Source organism: Lissotriton vulgaris, chromosome 9, assembly GCF_964263255.1.
Source record: "Lissotriton vulgaris chromosome 9, aLisVul1.2, whole genome shotgun sequence".
NCBI classification, from domain to species: domain Eukaryota; kingdom Metazoa; phylum Chordata; class Amphibia; order Caudata; family Salamandridae; genus Lissotriton; species Lissotriton vulgaris.
In genome coordinates this window covers 18,450,657-18,469,896 of record NC_141697.1, presented here as the reverse complement: position 1 = coordinate 18,469,896, position 19,240 = coordinate 18,450,657, and the positions used below count along the sequence as shown (strand labels likewise).

The 19,240-nt window shown below is 54.2% G+C and overlaps 1 protein-coding gene across 9 annotated transcripts in view; it reads right to left on the bottom strand.

The window, feature by feature from the left end:
• The window catches only part of RALGAPA1 (Ral GTPase activating protein catalytic subunit alpha 1), a 775,068-nt gene that overhangs the window by 192,181 nt on the left and 563,647 nt on the right, over positions 1-19,240 (bottom strand). For all 9 annotated transcript variants that reach the window (XM_086936929.1, XM_086936922.1, XM_086936927.1 and 6 more), the window contains 2 exons: positions 10,913-11,071; positions 3,812-3,939 (listed from right to left, as the gene is read on the bottom strand). In XM_086936929.1, coding sequence (XP_086793055.1) covers positions 3,812-3,939; positions 10,913-11,071 — 287 coding nt within the window. The remainder of the gene's footprint in view (positions 1-3,811; positions 3,940-10,912; positions 11,072-19,240) is intronic.

Here is a 19,240-nt window from a genome sequence, read left to right as displayed (position 1 = left end):
GTGAAAAAGAAAGATTTCGTAAAAACATCAGTGGGGTTATATTTCCAAATAAAACTTGCATTGAAGTCAAGGATGTTTTGAGCAGAAATAGGTAAACACATTTTTAGGAGAGTTAAAAATATATAATTTTCCACCAGAGCACTGGCAGGTATGAGAAGTCTGTGATACAAGCGAGGTGAAGGCCGGCAATCGATGCTCCGTGTAGTCATGATGTGCCGTTAATAACAAGTGAGCACCCAGCACTGCCAAGTACCAGTTCTGAGGGGTTAGACTAATGCATTTTAGTGCTAGTGTCCTCATAACTGCACAAAAATGCTGATGTCATGCATAGCCTGGCTCTTACTGCATAGTGAGGCTCTGCGGCAGCTCTTTGGGCATGGTGGTATACCAAGCAGCCACTGACCTAGCAGTGCAGTGCAGTGCTGCACCCAGGCAACAGGTGCCAGGCCCAGTTCAAGGAGACTGGTTGCTATAGTGATGGTCTACCTTGACCCAGCTAAGTCGTTACTTCGTGTCATCAGCTTCTCTTACCAAGAAACCCCAGCACTGATGGCACCGTTTCTCTTTGACGGACAATAACTACTTATAGTCAGTGCCTCTGGTGTTCGTAAACGATTCAAAGGTGGCTGCTGTCTAGTTTAGTGCACTTTAAAAGCACAAAAAGCAGGCAGAGGACTCGGAAAGAGGCATCATAACGCCAGCAGCTGAAGCAAAAAGACAGCTGGCAACTAAAGCACACTTGCTGTGCTAAGAACGGTTACCGTATAGAACGTCCATTGATACTCATGTACTCACAAGAAAGTGTCACTTGAGGTGTCATACATTGGGGCAGTAGAATGTCACTTATAAGGACATTGAAACCACGGAATTGCCACACATAAGCAATGAAAAAATTGCAGTTATAAGCAGAACATCACAAAAAAGCCCCTCAAAATGCTGGCCTAAGGACGTCGCTAATGGAGCCAAATGCATAACTTAAATTTTACACACAAAACAAGACAACGTCAAATATAAATGCCCTGATGGAACTAAGGACACTGAAAACTTGGCAGCGACTCTCCAGAACACCATCTCACCTTTAATCACCTGAATGAGAAGGTCTTTGCCCTCCTGATAAGAAATCGGGGCCTCTTGTATCTTGGAGCCACCATCAAACTCCACGCCCTCTTTAGCACAGCCACAGCCGACTGCTTCAATCCCGGCAGAGCCGCCATGGCCAAACAGGAGAGAATAGGGGACAAACACGGCCCGGCACGGCAGATTAGGCAGTCCTGTCCAGCACTACCCACGTAGGACTGCTTCTGGGTGCACCATACCACACACCCCCATCAGGCTTGCAAATACAAACTTATTATTCTGCGTGAGCAAACTTCACACTTCCGAATTCTTGGGGCAGACGCACCACAGATGAAAGAGAAAATGGACAACAAAACACGACGGAAGAAAGGAGGTACCACACCTTAGCACATTTTATAATCTATACTACTATTATAAAGAGAGAACACAAACTTTTTGGCAAGGTAAACTCGGGAACCACAGCGCCAATCCATACACCCAATACATTGTTGTAATCCTCAGGGTATGCTATAGAAAATAAAAAAACACGTAAATTAAAAAATATAACTTAAAAAAAAAAGTAGTGCCCTGAAAGTAGCGCCGGCCGCGACGCTGACGGCCACGACGTAGCGTTGGCCGCAACGTACGTGATGACGAGGAGGAGCGGCGGTGAAGTGAGGAGCTCGGGGAGGAACGGCGGCTCAGGTAAGGCTCTGGGACACGGGACGGGAGGGAGCCGGTGCGGGAGGTTGGCCCGGAACAACTGCGGTAAGGCTCAGGGTCTGGGGCAGCATTTCAGGCTTGCGAGGAGGAGCAGCGGTGAAGTGAGGAGCTCGGGGAGGAGCGGCGGCTCTGGTAAGGCTCTGGGACACGGGACGGGAGGGAGCCGGTGCAGGAGGTTGGCCCGGAACAACTGTGGTAAGGCTCAGGGTCTGGGGGGAGCATTTCAGGCTTGCGTGCACTCCCGCCCGGCCCCCGCCCGCCACGACATTGTCCGGGACACAGACAATGTCGTGGCGGGCGGGGGCCGGGGCGGGAGTGCACGCAAGCCTGAAATGCTGCCCCCAGCCCCCTTCTGCCCCGGGCAACGCTGGGGCGGGCTGCTAGTTGTATTTATATAGCGCTTACAACTCCTGACGAGGTGTTGAAGTTTACTAAGCGCTAACTAACCCTGACCAGACAAGACGTTTATTATAACCTAAAACAAGTTTTACTTTACTTACTACTGAGGTGCTTCTTGCATTTTTATGGCAATCAGTAAAAGAACAATACAAATGCGTCTCACTCTCGGTGTAGCCCGCGAGTTAACTGAAGCTCAGGTAAACAAGTGGGAGGTGGAAGCGCGGCCGAGAGCAGGGAGGCGCAGCGTTTAGCTTGCAGGAGTGAGCGCGATAATTGCTAACAGATGGTGCTGCTAGCTCCCGCAAGGGAAATGCTAAACGTGCACGCGTTATAATTTAAAGCAATGCAAAACGTGCATGTTTTTGGCCATAAAAGCTGATAGATTCCAAGAAGTCCCCTCCTATGCAGCGCGCGTGCGCTGCGTAGGCGAGACCTAAAAAACAAATGGGATGGAAGCAGCTTTCTTGCCGGAGCAACCAAACAGTGGATTCTCCTGCCAATGACCATTAGATCGGGCGCTTCTCGTCCCTATCTTCTGATGTTTAGAAAGCTTCTTAAAACTTGGCTTTTCCCAAGGGATCGGTCCAATATTGTAAATAATGCTAACCAGCCAAACGTGAGATCTCCTGCGGAATTGCTTGAATGGTTTTATGGTATACTCATAACATGTCAATGTATGTATTCTGATGTACATGCCGGTGTTTTCACAAAAAACAATAAAATAGATTTTTTTTTAAAATCTTGGCATTTCAACCAGTAATCTGCGCCTTTCTCACATATGCTCTTTACCTAGGCTAGCGCCAAGACACCCTTGGCTATACGCTGCACTTTATAAATTGTTTTAACATAACCTGACACACAGATACACAAACTCATGCAATTAGAGTACGCAAAAATATACAAAGAACTCTTACTAATATACACAGTCACACGATCCGACTATGCTCACATATACAAAAAACTCACTGACACAATCACACAAGTCAGAGGCACACACACACATATATAAATAACTCACTGACGCAGATACACAGTCACGCAATCAGAGGCGCAGACATCTATACATAGAACTCACTAACACATACACAAAGTCACAATTCAGAAGCACTCGCATCTACACAAATAATTCACTGACACATGCACAGCCACACAATTCAGAGCTATACGAATAACTCACTGACACACATACACACAGTCACACAATTCCGAGGCACACACATCTATACATATAACTCACTGACACACATACACAGTCACCAATCAGAGGCACACAATCTTTACATATAACTCACTGATACACACAGTAACGCAATTCAGAGGCCCACACATCTATACATATAACTCACTGACACACATACACAGTCACCAATCAGAGGCACACAATCTTTACATATAACTCACTGATACACACAGTAACGCAATTCAGAGGCACGCACTTCTATACAAATAACTCCCTTACACATACTTGTGCCACAAGAACAAGCCTGAATAATTGTTTTTTAACTTACTGTGATTCTGTACATGTGCTCCTGCTGTGATGACCCTGCCGTTTCTTTCTCCCTCCCCCCCACCGCTCCCCCATCAGTGCTCCCAGGATGGGGAGGCCAGGAGATGACACCACTTTGAAGGATACAAGTTCTGGTAGAGTGGAATCAGAGACTTGAGGGCTCGGCTCGCATTGATGGCGGTGGCGCGGACCAATCCCGGAAGTATCCGCTCATTCACAATGGCACCGTCGAAGAGGGGTCCAAAGAAAGGAACCTGCAGCAGGACGAGGAAGGAAATAGGGCACTTGGGTCACAGAACTATGGGTGCATGTCTGAAAGAGGCCACTAGGGGCACAGAGCTATGGGTGCATGTCTGAAAGAGGCCACTAGGGGCACAGAGCTATGGGTGCATGTCTGAAAGAGGCCACTAGGGGCACAGAGCTCTGGGTGCATGTCTGAAAGAGGCCACTAGGGTCACAGAGCTATGGGTGCATGTCTGAAAGAGGCCACTAGGGTCACAGAGCTATGGGTGCATGTCTGAAAGAGGCCACTACGGTACACAGAGCTATGGGTGCATGTCTGAAAGAGGCCACTAGGTGCATAGAGCTATGGGTGCATGTCTGAAAGAGGCCACTAGGTGCATAGAGCTATCGGTGCATGTCTGAAAGAGGCCACTAGGTGCATAGAGCTATGGGTGCATGTCTGAAAGAGGCCACTACGGTACACAGAGCTATGGGTGCATGTCTGAAAGAGGCCACTAGGTGCAAAGAGCTATGGGTGCATGTCTGAAAGAGGCCACTAGGTGCATAGAGCTATGGGTGCATGTCTGAAAGAGGCCACTAGGTGCATAGAGCTGAGGGTGCATGTCTGAAAAAGACCACTAGGGTCACAGAGCTATGGGTTCATGTCTGAAAGAGGCCACTAGGGTCACAGAGCTATGGGTGCATGTCTGAAAGAGGCCACTAGGGTCACAGAGCTATGGGTGCATGTCTGAAAGAGGCCACGAGTGTACACAGGGTATGGGTGCATGTCTGACAGAGGCCACTAGGGTCACACAGCTATGGGTGCATGTCTGAAAGAGACCACTAGGGTCACAGAGCTATGGGTGCATGTCTGAAAGAGGCCACTAGGGTCACAGAGCTATGGGTGCATGTCTGAAAGAGGCCACTAGGGTACACAGGGTATGGGTGCATGTCTGAAAGAGGCCACTAGGGTCACAGAGCTATGGGTGCATGGCTGAAAGAGGCCACTAGGGTCACGGAGCTATGGGTGCATGTCTGAAAGAGGCCACTAGTGTCACAGAGCTATGGGTGCATGTCTGAAAGAGGCCAATAGGGTACACCGGGCTACGGGTGCATGTCTGAAAGAAGCCACTAGGGTCACAGAGCTATGGGTGCATGTCTGAAAGAGGCCACTAGGGTACACCGGGATATGCATGCATGTCTAAAAGAAGCCACTAGGGTACACAGGGTACGGGTGCATGTCTGAAAGAGGCCACAAGGGTACACAGGGTATGGGTGCATGTCTGAAAGAGGCCACTAGGGTCACAGGGTATGGGTGCATGTCTCAAATAGGCCACTAGGGTCACAGAGCTATGGGTGCATGTCTGAAAGAGGCCACGAGTGTACACAGGGTATGGGTGCATGTCTGAAAGAGGCCACTAGGGTACACCGGATTCCGCGCAGGACTTATAGCTGTGGCAAACTGGATGCGCAGTAACTGCTTACAGCTAAATGCTAAGAAAACCGAGGTCCTGATTTTAGGGAAGCAGGCGGAACTATGGGGAGATCAGTGGTGGCCTCCCGAATTGGGGGTGTCCCCCATCCCAGCGGCCGAAGTTAAAAATCTGGGGGTTTGGCTGGATCCTAACCTCTCTTTTACCAGCCACACAAAGAAGACAGCAGCTACCTGCTTTGGTATTCTGCGAGGACTGAGACCTGTCCTCAAATTCTTCGACCCTCCCACTCGGCAACTGGTGGTTCAGGCCTCTATCCTCTCCCGGCTGGACTACGGGAGTTAATTGTTGTGTCTTAATTGTTGTGTCTTATAAAGCGCACTGCTACCCGGAGGCCTCGTAGCGCTATAGACCGCTGGGGAACCCGTCCTGGCTTTCCCTGTGAGATAGTCCCTCCTGGGGGTCTCCAAGGTGAAACCAGGCATCCCCGGCGTTTGTGTGGGGCCGTTGTGGAGATGAGGCAAGCTAATGCCCAGAGTTGCCGAGTGTGCTCCCTGGTCGGAGTAGGCACCGATGCGAGAATTATCAGTCCGCTGATCCTGGTCCAAGACCCTGCCGCGTCGGGAATCGAACCCTGGTCCCGGGCCGTTCTCTGCACTCGGGTCTGCCGCCTCTAACCAGTGAGCCACACCTCTCCACTGCTTTGCTGCTTGGAGTTAATCAGGCTGAGGCTACTAGGCTTCAGAGGGTGCAGAACGCTGCTGCACGGGCCATTGTTGGCCTTCCGAGACGGTGTTCTGTCTCTACTGTCCTGACCTCCCTTCACTGGCTTCCGGTCAGACAGAGAATCAAATTCAAGGCTCTCTGTCTGACATTTAAGATTTTGAAGCTTTCCTCTCCTCCTGCCCTCGCGGGCCTTATCCCTCCCTATGTCCCCACGTGGTCTCAGGTCTGAATCTCACCATCTGGCGATTAAGCCTAGGTTCAGACTGAGTAGGATGGGAGGACGCTCTTTTCGTGTTCTGGCAGTTGGACTATGGAATTCCCTTCCTGTACATATTCGTGCCCTAAATATCCTGACTCTTTTTAGGCGCGCTATTAAAACCCACCTGTTTGCCTCTGCTAATTGATTCCCTTTCTTTTCTGTTCTGACCTGTTGTGTTGTGGTACTACATCTGGCGCCAGGACGCCCCTTCGCTGGGGCAGCTGTGCGCCGAATAAAAGTTATTAACATAACATAACATAACCGGGCTATGGGTGCATGTCTGAAAGAAACCACTAGGGTCACAGAGCTATGGGTGCATGTCTGAAAGAGGCCACTAGGGTACACCGGGATATGCATGCATGTCTGAAAGAAGCCACTAGGGTACACAGGGTACGGGTGCATGTCTGAAAGAGGCCACTAGGGTACACAGGGTATGGGTGCATGTCTGAAAGAGGCCACTAGGGGCACAGAGCTATGGGTGAATGTCTGAAAGAGGCCACTAGGGTCACAGGGTATGGGTGCATGTCTGAAAGAGGCCACGAGTGTACACAGGGTATGGGTGCATGTCTGAAAGAGGCCACTAGGGTCACAGAGCTCTGGGTGCATGTCTGAAAGAGGCCACTAGGGTCACAGAGCTATGGGTGCATGTCTGAAAGAGGCCACTAGGGTACACCGGGATATGCATGCATGTCTGAAAGGAGCCACTAGGGTACACAGGGTACGGGTGCATGTCTGAAAGAGGCCACTAGGGTACACATGGTATGGGTGCATGTCTGAAAGAGGCCACTAGGGGCACAGAGCTATGGGTGAATGTCTGAAAGAGGCCACTAGGGTACACCAGGCTACGGGTGCATGTCAGAAAGAGGTCACTAGGTGCACATACCTATGGGTGCATGTTTGAGAGGCCACTAGGGAACACAGGGTATGGGTGCATGTCTGAAAGAGACCACTAGGGCCACAGGGCTCTGGGTGCATGTCTGAAAGAGGCCACTAGGGTCACAGAGCTATGGGTGCATGTCTGAAAGAGGCGACTAGGGAACACAGGGTATGGGTGCATTTCTGAAAGAGGCCACTAGGGTCTCAGAGCTATAGGTGCATGTCTGAAAGAGGCCACAAGTGTACACAGGGTATGGGTGCATGTCTGAAAGAGGCCACGAGTGCACACAGGGTATGGGTGCATGTCTGAAAGAGGCCACTAGGGTCACAGAGCTATGGGTGCATGTCTGAAAGAGGCCACTAGGGTACACCGGGCTACGGGTGCATGTCTGAAAGAAGCCACTAGTTTCACAGAGCTATGGGTGCATGTCTGAAAGAGGCCACTAGGGTACACCGGGCTACGGGTGCATGTCTGAAAGAAGCCATTAGTTTCACAGGGTATGGGTGCATGTCTGAAAGAGGCCACTAGGGTACACCGGGATATGCATGCATGTCTGAAAGAAGCCACTAGGGTACACAGGGTACGGGTGCATGTCTGAAAGAGGCCACTAGGGTCACAGAGCTATGGGTGCATGTCTGAAAGAGGCCACGAGTGTACACAGGGTATGGGTGCATGTCTGAAAGAGGCCACTAGGGTTACAGAGCTATGGGTGCATGTCTGATAGAGGCCACTAGGGTCACAGGGCTCTGGGTGAATGTCTGAAAGAGGCTACTAGGGGCTCAGAGCTATGGGTGCATGTCTGAAAGAGGCAACTAGGGTACACAGGGTATGGGTGCATGTCTGAAATAGGCCACTAGGGTACACAGAGCTATGGGTGAATGTCTGAAATAGGCCACTAGGGTACACAGAGCTATGGGTTCATGTCTGAAAGAGGCCACTAGGGTACACCGGGCTACGGGTGCATGTCTGAAAGAGGCCACTAGGGGCACAGAGCTATGGGTGCATGTCTGAAAGAGGCCACTAGGGTCACAGAGCTATGATTGCATCTCTGAAAGAGGCCACTAGGGTACACAGGGTATGGGTGCATGTCTGAAAGAGGCCACTAGGGGCACAGAGCTATGGGTGCATGTCTGAAAGAGGCCACTAGGGGCACAGAGCTATGGGTGCATGTCTGAAAGAGGCAACTATGGTACACAGAGCTATGGGTGCATGTCTTAAAGAGGCCACTAGGGTCACAGAGCTATGGGTGCATGTCTGAAAGAGGCCACGAGTGTACACAGGGTATGGGTGCATGTCTGAAAGATGCCACGAGTGTACACAGGGTATGGGTGCATTTCTGAAAGAGGCCACGAGTGTACACAGGGTATGGGTGCATGTCTGAAAGAGGTCACTAGGGTCACAGGGCTCTGGGTGCATGTCTGAAAGAGGCCACGAGTGCACACAGGGTATGGGTGCATGTCTGAAAGAGGCCACTAGGGTACACAGAGCTATGGGTGCATGTCTGAAAGAGGCCACTAGGGTACACAGAGCTATGGGTGCATGTCAGAAAGAGGCCACTAGGGTACACAGAGCTATGGGTGCATGTCTGAAAGAGGCCACGAGTGTACACAGGGTATGGGTGCATGTCTGAAAGAGGCCACGAGTGTACACAGGGTATGGGAAGTCCCTCCCTGTTCACATTCCGCAAACAGCTAAAGACGTGGTTATTTGACCAATAGCCTTGTATATCTTCTTTACCCCAGTTGCTGATCCATCCCTTAACTAGCGCCGAGACGCCCACGGGTATTCGCCGCGCTCTACAAATGTCAATAAATAAATAAATAAATAAATAAATAAATATGGGTGCATGTCTGAAAGAGGCTACTAAGATACACAGGGTATGGGTGCATGTCTGAAAGAGGTCACTAGGGGCACAGAGCTATGGGTGCATGTCTGAAAGAGGCCACTAGGGTACACAGAGCTATGGGTGCATGTCTGAAAGAGGCCACTAGGGTACAGAGCTATGGGTGCATGTCTGAAAGAGGCCACTAGGTGCACAGAGCTACGGGTGCATGTCTTAACGAGGCCACTAGGGTACACAGAGCTATGGGTGCATGTCTGAAAGAGGCCACGAGTGTACACAGGGTATGGGTGCATGTCTGAAAGAGGCCACTAGGGTCACACAGCTATGGGTGCATGTCTGAAAGAGGCCACTAGGGTCACACAGCTATGGGTGCATGTCTGAAAGAGGCCACTAGGGTCACAGAGCTATGGGTGCATGTCTGAAAGAGGCCACTAGGGTCACAGAGCTATGGGTTCATGTCTGAAAGAGGCCACTGGGGGCACAGGGCTATGGGTGCATGTCTGAAAGAGGCCACTAGGGTCACAGAGCTATGGGTGCATGGCTGAAAGAGGCCACTAGGGTCACGGAGCTATGGGTGCATGTCTGAAAGAGGCCACTAGTGTCACAGAGCTATGGGTGCATGTCTGAAAGAGGCCACTAGGGTCACAGAGCTATGGGTTCATGTCTGAAAGAGGCCACTGGGGGCACAGGGCTATGGGTGCATGTCTGAAAGAGGCCACTAGGGTCACAGAGCTATGGGTGCATGTCTGAAAGAGGCCACTGGGGGCACAGAGCTATGGGTGCATGTCTGAAAGAGGCCACTAGGGTCACAGAGCTATGGGTGCATGTCTGAAAGAGGCCACTGGGGGCACAGAGCTATGGGTGCATGTCTGAAAGAGGCCACTAGGGTCACAGAGCTATGGGTGCATGGCTGAAAGAGGCCACTAGGGTCACGGAGCTATGGGTGCATGTCTGAAAGAGGCCACTAGTGTCACAGAGCTATGGGTGCATGTCTGAAAGAGGCCACTAGGGTCACAGAGCTATGGGTTCATGTCTGAAAGAGGCCACTGGGGGCACAGGGCTATGGGTGCATGTCTGAAAGAGGCCACTAGGGTCACAGAGCTATGGGTGCATGTCTGAAAGAGGCCACTAGGGTCACAGAGCTATGGGTGCATGGCTGAAAGAGGCCACTAGGGTCACGGAGCTATGGGTGCATGTCTGAAAGAGGCCACTAGTGTCACAGAGCTATGGGTGCATGTCTGAAAGAGGCCACTAGGGTCACAGAGCTATGGGTTCATGTCTGAAAGAGGCCACTGGGGGCACAGGGCTATGGGTGCATGTCTGAAAGAGGCCACTAGGGTCACAGAGCTATGGGTGCATGTCTGAAAGAGGCCACTAGAGTCACAGGGCTCTGGGTGCATGTCAAAGCTGAGAATAATACATCAACACCTGCACCTTAAGTGCAAAAATACATCAACTCATAACAAATAAGGATGTCCCTTCGGAAAAGTACCGTTTAATCCTCCAGTGGCAGAAGAAACACGGGGGTGGGTGGGGGTTCCTAGGTGTGCGATGGTAAGTCTCTCAAGTAGGGATTGTAGAGAGAATCTGATATGTGGCCAACCCGTTGTTAAGGGTGGGAAGGGAAAGATACCCTTTCTTTTTATAGCCCTCACTCACTCTAGTAGTGACATCAATCAATCAAACATTTGTAGAGCGCACTAATCACCGGTGCGGGTCTCAAGGTGCTGGGGGGGGGGCCACCCTGCAGAACTGCACCTCAACTGGAAGCTCAGCCCTTGCACTGCGTACAGATGCTGCGGACTTGCACTGCAGTAGAGACCACATCTGCAAACATGGCAGCTGTACTGGAATGGGATGGACTCACCTCAGGCTTCCTCAGGATCTGGATGCTCAGCATGTGGTTCTTCATCGGGTAGATCACGATGAGCACATCACCGAACTCGGTGGGGATGATGCCTCGACGGTAATCCCGGCTGTGCTCCGACCACACAATGTGAACCTCGTCATTCCCCAGGTGCCGCAGCTGCAAGAGAAGCAGGGCATTAGGTGACTGTCAAGGCAGGGTACAAGAAAGGTAGGGGTTGGGAGACTGTCCGCGCAGGGTACAAGAAAGGTAGGGGGTTGGGAGACTGTCCGCGCAGGTTACAAGAAAGGTAGGGGGTTGGGAGACTGTCCGCGCAGGGTACAAGAAAGGTAGGGGGTTGGGAGACTGTCCGCGCAGGGTACAAGAAAGGTAGGGGGTTGGGAGACTGTCCGAGCAGGGTACAAGAAAGGTAGGGGGGTGGGAGACTGTCCACACATGGTACAAGAAAGGTAGGGGGATGGGAGACTGTCCGCGCAGGGTACAAGAAAGGTAGGGGGTTGGGAGACTGTCCGCGCAGGGTACAAGAAAGGTAGGGGGTTGGGAGACTGTCCGCGCAGGGTACAAGAAAGGTAGGGGGTTGGGAGACTGGCCGCGCAGGGTACAAGAAAGGTAGGGGGATGGGAGACTGTCCGCGCAGGGTACAAGAAAGGTAGGGGGTTGGGAGACTGTCCGAGCAGGGTACAAGAAAGGTAGGGGGGTGGGAGACTGTCCACACAAGGTACAAGAGAGGTAGGGAGACTGTCCACGCAGGGTACAAGAAAGGTAGGGGTTGGGAGACTGTCCGCGCAGGGTACAAGAAAGGTAGGGGGTTGGGAGACTGTCCGCGCAGGGTACAAGAAAGGTAGGGGGTTGGGAGACTGTCCGCGCAGCGTACAAGAAAGCTAGGGGGTTGGGAGACTGTCCACACAAGGTACAAGAGAGGTAGGGGTTGGGAGACTGTCCACGCAGGGTACAAGAAAGGTAGGGGGTTGGGAGACTGTCCGGGCAGGGTACAAGAAAGGTAGGGGGTTGGGAGACTGTCCGGGCAGGGTACAAGAAAGGTAGGGGGTTGGGAGACTGTCCGCGCAGGGTACAAGAGAGGTAGGGGTTGGGAGACTGTCCACGCAGGGTACAAGAAAGGTAGGGGTTGGGAGACTGTCTGGGCAGGGTACAAGAAAGGTAGGGGGTTGGGAGACTGTCCGGGCAGGGTACAAGAAAGGTAGGGGGTTGGGAGACTGTCCGCGCAGGGTACAAGAAAGGTAGGGGGTTGGGAGACTGTCCACGCAGGGTACAAGAAAGGTAGGGGGTTGGGAGACTGTCCACGCAGGGTACAAGAAAGGTAGGGGTTGGGAGACTGTCCACGCAGGGTACAAGAAAGGTAGGGGGTTGGGAGACTGTCCGGGCAGGGTACAAGAAAGGTAGGGGGTTGGGAGACTGTCCGCGCAGGGTACAAGAGAGGTAGGGGTTGGGAGACTGTCCACGCAGGGTACAAGAAAGGTAGGGGTTGGGAGACTGTCTGGGCAGGGTACAAGAAAGGTAGGGGGTTGGGAGACTGTCCGGGCAGGGTACAAGAAAGGTAGGGGGTTGGGAGACTGTCCCCGCAGGGTACAAGAAAGGTAGGGGGTTGGGAGACTGTCCGCGCAGGGTACAAGAAAGGTAGGGGGTTGGGAGACTGTCCACGCAGGGTACAAGAAAGGTAGGGGTTGGGAGACTGTCCACGCAGGGTACAAGAAAGGTAGGGGGTTGGGAGACTGTCCGCACAGGGTACAAGAAAGGTAGGGGGTTGGGAGATTGTCCGCGCAGGGTACAAGAAAGGTAGGGGGTTGGGAGACTATCCGCGCAGGGTACAAGAAAGGTAGGGGGTTGGGATACTGTCCGGGCAGGGTACAAGAAAGGTAGGGGGTTGGGAGACTGTCCGGGCAGGGTACAAGAAAGGTAGGGGGTTGGGAGACTGTCCGGGCAGGGTACAAGAAAGGTAGGGGGTTGGGAGACTGTCCGCGCAGGGTACAAGAGAAGTAGGGGTTGGGAGACTGTCCGCGCAGGGTACAAGAAAGGTAGGGGTTGGGAGACTGTCTGGGCAGGGTACAAGAAAGATAGGGGGTTGGGAGACTCTCCGGGCAGGGTACAAGAAAGGTAGGGGGTTGGGAGACTGTCCGCGCAGGGTACAAGAAAGGTAGGGGGTTGGGAGACTGTCCACGCAGGGTACAAGAAAGGTAGGGGTTGGGAGACTGTCCACGCAGGGTACAAGAAAGGTAGGGGGTTGGGAGACTGTCCGCGCAGGGTACAAGAAAGGTAGGGGGTTGGGAGACTGTCCGCGCAGGGTACAAGAAAGGTAGGGGGTTGGGAGACTGTCCGCGCAGGGTACAAGAAAGCTAGGGAGTTGGGAGACTGTCCACACAAGGTACAAGAGAGGTAGGGGTTGGGAGACTGTCCACGCAGGGTACAAGAAAGGTAGGGGGTTGGGAGACTGTCCGGGCAGGGTACAAGAAAGGTAGGGGGTTGGGAGACTGTCCGGGCAGGGTACAAGAAAGGTAGGGGGTTGGGAGACTGTCCGCGCAGGGTACAAGAGAGGTAGGGGTTGGGAGACTGTCCACGCAGGGTACAAGAAAGGTAGGGGTTGGGAGACTGTCTGGGCAGGGTACAAGAAAGGTAGGGGGTTGGGAGACTGTCCGGGCAGGGTACAAGAAAGGTAGGGGGTTGGGAGACTGTCCGCGCAGGGTACAAGAAAGGTAGGGGGTTGGGAGACTGTCCACGCAGGGTACAAGAAAGGTAGGGGGTTGGGAGACTGTCCACGCAGGGTACAAGAAAGGTAGGGGTTGGGAGACTGTCCACGCAGGGTACAAGAAAGGTAGGGGGTTGGGAGACTGTCCGGGCAGGGTACAAGAAAGGTAGGGGGTTGGGAGACTGTCCGCGCAGGGTACAAGAGAGGTAGGGGTTGGGAGACTGTCCACGCAGGGTACAAGAAAGGTAGGGGTTGGGAGACTGTCTGGGCAGGGTACAAGAAAGGTAGGGGGTTGGGAGACTGTCCGGGCAGGGTACAAGAAAGGTAGGGGGTTGGGAGACTGTCCGCGCAGGGTACAAGAAAGGTAGGGGGTTGGGAGACTGTCCGCGCAGGGTACAAGAAAGGTAGGGCGTTGGGAGACTGTCCGCGCAGGGTACAAGAAAGGTAGGGGTTGGGAGACTGTCCACGCAGGGTACAAGAAAGGTAGGGGGTTGGGAGACTGTCCGCACAGGGTACAAGAAAGGTAGGGGGTTGGGAGACTATCGGCGCAGGGTACAAGAAAGGTAGGGGGTTGGGAGACTGTCCGGGCAGGGTACAAGAAAGGTAGGGGGTTGGGAGACTGTCCGGGCAGGGTACAAGAAAGGTAGGGGGTTGGGAGACTGTCCGCGCAGGGTACAAGAGAGGTAGGGGTTGGGAGACTGTCCGCGCAGGGTACAAGAAAGGTAGGGGTTGGGAGACTGTCTGGGCAGGGTACAAGAAAGATAGGGGGTTGGGAGACTCTCCGGGCAGGGTACAAGAAAGGTAGGGGGTTGGGAGACTGTCCGCGCAGGGTACAAGAAAGGTAGGGGGTTGGGAGACTGTCCACGCAGGGTACAAGAAAGGTAGGGGTTGGGAGACTGTCCACGCAGGGTACAAGAAAGGTAGGGGGTTGGGAGACTGTCCGCACAGGGTACAAGAAAGGTAGGGGGTTGGGAGACTGTCCGCGCAGGGTACAAGAAAGGTAGGGGGTTGGGAGACTGTCCGCGCAGGGTACAAGAAAGGTTGGGGGTTGGGAGACTATCCGCGCAGGGTACAAGAAAGGTAGGGGGTTGGGATACTGTCCACACAAGGTACCAGAGAGGTAGGGGGTTGGGAGACTGTCCGGGCAGGGTACAAGAAAGGTAGGGGGTTGAGAGACTGTCCGGGCAGGGTACAAGAAAGGTAGGGGGTTGGGAGACTGTCCGCGCAGGGTACAAGAGAGGTAGGGGTTGGGAGACTGTCCACGCAGGGTACAAGAAAGGTAGGGGTTGGGAGACTGTCCGGGCAGGGTACAAGAAAGGTAGGGGGTTGGGAGACTGTCCGGGCAGGGTACAAGAAAGGTAGGGGGTTGGGAGACTGTCCGGGCAGGGTACAAGAAAGGTAGGGGGTTGGGAGACTGTCCGCGCAGGGTACAAGAGAGGTAGGGGTTGGGAGACTGTCCACGCAGGGTACAAGAAAGGTAGGGGTTGGGAGACTGTCTGGGCAGGGTACAAGAAAGGTAGGGGGTTGGGAGACTGTCCGCGCAGGGTACAAGAAAGGTAGGGGGTTGGGAGACTGTCCGGGCAGGGTACAAGAAAGGTAGGGGGTTGGGAGACTGTCCGGGCAGGGTACAAGAAAGGTAGGGGGTTGGGAGACTGTCCGCGCAGGGTACAAGAGAGGTAGGGGTTGGAAGACTGTCCACGCAAGGTACAAGAAAGGTAGGGGTTGGGAGACTGTCTGGGCAGGGTACAAGAAAGGTAGGGGGGTTGGGAGACTGTCCGGGCAGGGTACAAGAAAGGTAGGGGGTTGGGAGACTGTCCGCGCAGGGTACAAGAAAGGTAGGGGGTTGGGAGACTATCCACGCAGGGTACAAGAAAGGTAGGGGTTGGGAGACTGTCCACGCAGGGTACAAGAAAGGTAGGGGGTTGGGAGACTGTCCGCGCAGGGTACAAGAAAGGTAAGGGGTTGGGAGACTGTCCGCGCAGGGTACAAGAAAGGTAGGGGGTTGGGAGACTGTCCGAGCAGGGTACAAGAAAGGTAGGGGGTTGGGAGACTATCCGCGCAGGGTACAAGAAAGGTAGGGGGTTGGGATACTGTCCACACAAGGTACAAGAGAGGTAGGGGTTGGGAGACTGTCCGCGCAGGGTACAAGAAAGGTAGGGGGTTGGGAGACTGTCCGCACAGGGTACAAGAAAGGTAGGGGGTTGGGAGACTGTCCGCGCAGGGTACAAGAAAGGTAGGGGGTTGGGAGACTGTCCGCGCAGGGTACAAGAAAGGTAGGGGGTTGGGAGACTATCCGCGCAGGGTACAAGAAAGGTAGGGGGTTGGGATACTGTCCGGGCAGGGTACAAGAAAGGTAGGGGGTTGGGAGACTGTCCGCGCAGGGTACAAGAAAGGTAGGGGTTGGGAGACTGTCTGGGCAGGGTACAAGAAAGATAGGGGGTTGGGAGACTCTCCGGGCAGGGTACAAGAAAGGTAGGGGGTTGGGAGACTGTCCGCGCAGGGTACAAGAGAAGTAGGGGTTGGGAGACTGTCCGCGCAGGGTACAAGAAAGGTAGGGGTTGGGAGACTGTCTGGGCAGGGTACAAGAAAGATAGGGGGTTGGGAGACTCTCCGGGCAGGGTACAAGAAAGGTAGGGGGTTGGGAGACTGTCCGCGCAGGGTACAAGAAAGGTAGGGGGTTGGGAGACTGTCCACGCAGGGTACAAGAAAGGTAGGGGTTGGGAGACTGTCCACGCAGGGTACAAGAAAGGTAGGGGGTTGGGAGACTGTCCGCGCAGGGTACAAGAAAGGTAGGGGGTTGGGAGACTGTCCGCGCAGGGTACAAGAAAGGTAGGGGGTTGGGAGACTGTCCGCGCAGGGTACAAGAAAGCTAGGGGGTTGGGAGACTGTCCACACAAGGTACAAGAGAGGTAGGGGTTGGGAGACTGTCCACGCAGGGTACAAGAAAGGTAGGGGGTTGGGAGACTGTCCGGGCAGGGTACAAGAAAGGTAGGGGGTTGGGAGACTGTCCGGGCAGGGTACAAGAAAGGTAGGGGGTTGGGAGACTGTCCGCGCAGGGTACAAGAGAGGTAGGGGTTGGGAGACTGTCCACGCAGGGTACAAGAAAGGTAGGGGTTGGGAGACTGTCTGGGCAGGGTACAAGAAAGGTAGGGGGTTGGGAGACTGTCCGGGCAGGGTACAAGAAAGGTAGGGGGTTGGGAGACTGTCCGCGCAGGGTACAAGAAAGGTAGGGGGTTGGGAGACTGTCCACGCAGGGTACAAGAAAGGTAGGGGGTTGGGAGACTGTCCACGCAGGGTACAAGAAAGGTAGGGGTTGGGAGACTGTCCACGCAGGGTACAAGAAAGGTAGGGGGTTGGGAGACTGTCCGGGCAGGGTACAAGAAAGGTAGGGGGTTGGGAGACTGTCCGCGCAGGGTACAAGAGAGGTAGGGGTTGGGAGACTGTCCGCGCAGGGTACAAGAAAGGTAGGGGTTGGGAGACTGTCTGGGCAGGGTACAAGAGAGGTAGGGGTTGGGAGACTGTCCACGCAGGGTACAAGAAAGGTAGGGGTTGGGAGACTGTCCGGGCAGGGTACAAGAAAGGTAGGGGGTTGGGAGACTGTCCGGGCAGGGTACAAGAAAGGTAGGGGGTTGGGAGACTGTCCGCGCAGGGTACAAGAAAGGTAGGGGGTTGGGAGACTGTCCACGCAGGGTACAAGAAAGGTAGGGGTTGGGAGACTGTCCACGCAGGGTACAAGAAAGGTAGGGGGTTGGGAGACTGTCCGCACAGGGTACAAGAAAGGTAGGGGGTTGGGAGACTATCGGCGCAGGGTACAAGAAAGGTAGGGGGTTGGGATACTGTCCGGGCAGGGTACAAGAAAGGTAGGGGGTTGGGAGACTGTCCGGGCAGGGTACAAGAAAGGTAGGGGGTTGGGAGACTGTCCGGGCAGGGTACAAGAAAGGTAGGGGGTTGGGAGACTGTCCGGGCAGGGTACAAGAAAGGTAGGGGGTTGGGAGACTGTCCGCGCAGGGTACAAGAGAGGTAGGGGTTGGGAGACTGTCCGCGCAGGGTACAAGAAAGGTAGGGGTTGGGAGACTGTCTGGGCAGGGTACAAGAAAGATAGGGGGTTGGGAGACTCTCCGGGCAGGGTACAAGAAAGGTAGGGGGTTGGGAGACTGTCCGCGCAGGGTACAAGAAAGGTAGGGGGTTGGGAGACTGTCCACGCAGGGTACAAGAAAGGTAGGGGTTGGGAGACTGTCCACGCAGGGTACAAGAAAGGTAGGGGGTTGGGAGACTGTCCGCAAAGGGTACAAGAAAGGTAGGGGGTTGGGAGACTGTCCGCGCAGGGTACAAGAAAGGTAGGGGGTTGGGAGACTGTCCGCGCAGGGTACAAGAAAGGTTGGGGGTTGGGAGACTATCCGCGCAGGGTACAAGAAAGGTAGGGGGTTGGGATACTGTCCACACAAGGTACCAGAGAGGTAGGGGGTTGGGAGACTGTCCGGGCAGGGTACAAGAAAGGTAGGGGGTTGAGAGACTGTCCGGGCAGGGTACAAGAAAGGTAGGGGGTTGGGAGACTGTCCGCGCAGGGTACAAGAGAGGTAGGGGTTGGGAGACTGTCCACGCAGGGTACAAGAAAGGTAGGGGTTGGGAGACTGTCCGGGCAGGGTACAAGAAAGGTAGGGGGTTGGGAGACTGTCCGGGCAGGGTACAAGAAAGGTAGGGGGTTGGGAGACTGTCCGGGCAGGGTACAAGAAAGGTAGGGGGTTGGGAGACTGTCCGCGCAGGGTACAAGAGAGGTAGGGGTTGGGAGACTGTCCACGCAGGGTACAAGAAAGGTAGGGGTTGGGAGACTGTCTGGGCAGGGTACAAGAAAGGTAGGGGGTTGGGAGACTGTCCGCGCAGGGTACAAGAAAGGTAGGGGGTTGGGAGACTGTCCGGGCAGGGTACAAGAAAGGTAGGGGGTTAGGAGACTGTCCGGGCAGGGTACAAGAAAGGTAGGGGGTTGGGAGACTGTCCGCGCAGGGTACAAGAGAGGTAGGGGTTGGAAGACTGTCCACGCAAGGTACAAGAAAGGTAGGGGTTGGGAGACTGTCTGGGCAGGGTACAAGAAAGGTAGGGGGGTTGGGAGACTGTCCGGGCAGGGTACAAGAAAGGTAGGGGGTTGGGAGACTGTCCGCGCAGGGTACAAGAAAGGTAGGGGGTTGGGAGACTATCCACGCAGGGTACAAGAAAGGTAGGGGTTGGGAGACTGTCCACGCAGGGTACAAGAAAGGTAGGGGGTTGGGAGACTGTCCGCGCAGGGTACAAGAAAGGTAAGGGGTTGGGAGACTGTCCGCGCAGGGTACAAGAAAGGTAGGGGGTTGGGAGACTGTCCGAGCAGGGTACAAGAAAGGTAGGGGGTTGGGAGACTATCCGCGCAGGGTACAAGAAAGGTAGGGGGTTGGGATACTGTCAAAACAAGGTACAAGAGAGGTAGGGGTTGGGAGACTGTCCACGCAGGGTACAAGAAAGGTAGGGGGTTGGGAGACTGTCCGCACAGGGTACAAGAAAGGTAGGGGGTTGGGAGACTGTCCGCGCAGGGTACAAGAAAGGTAGGGGGTTGGGAGACTGTCCGCGCAGGGTACAAGAAAGGTAGGGGGTTGGGAGAC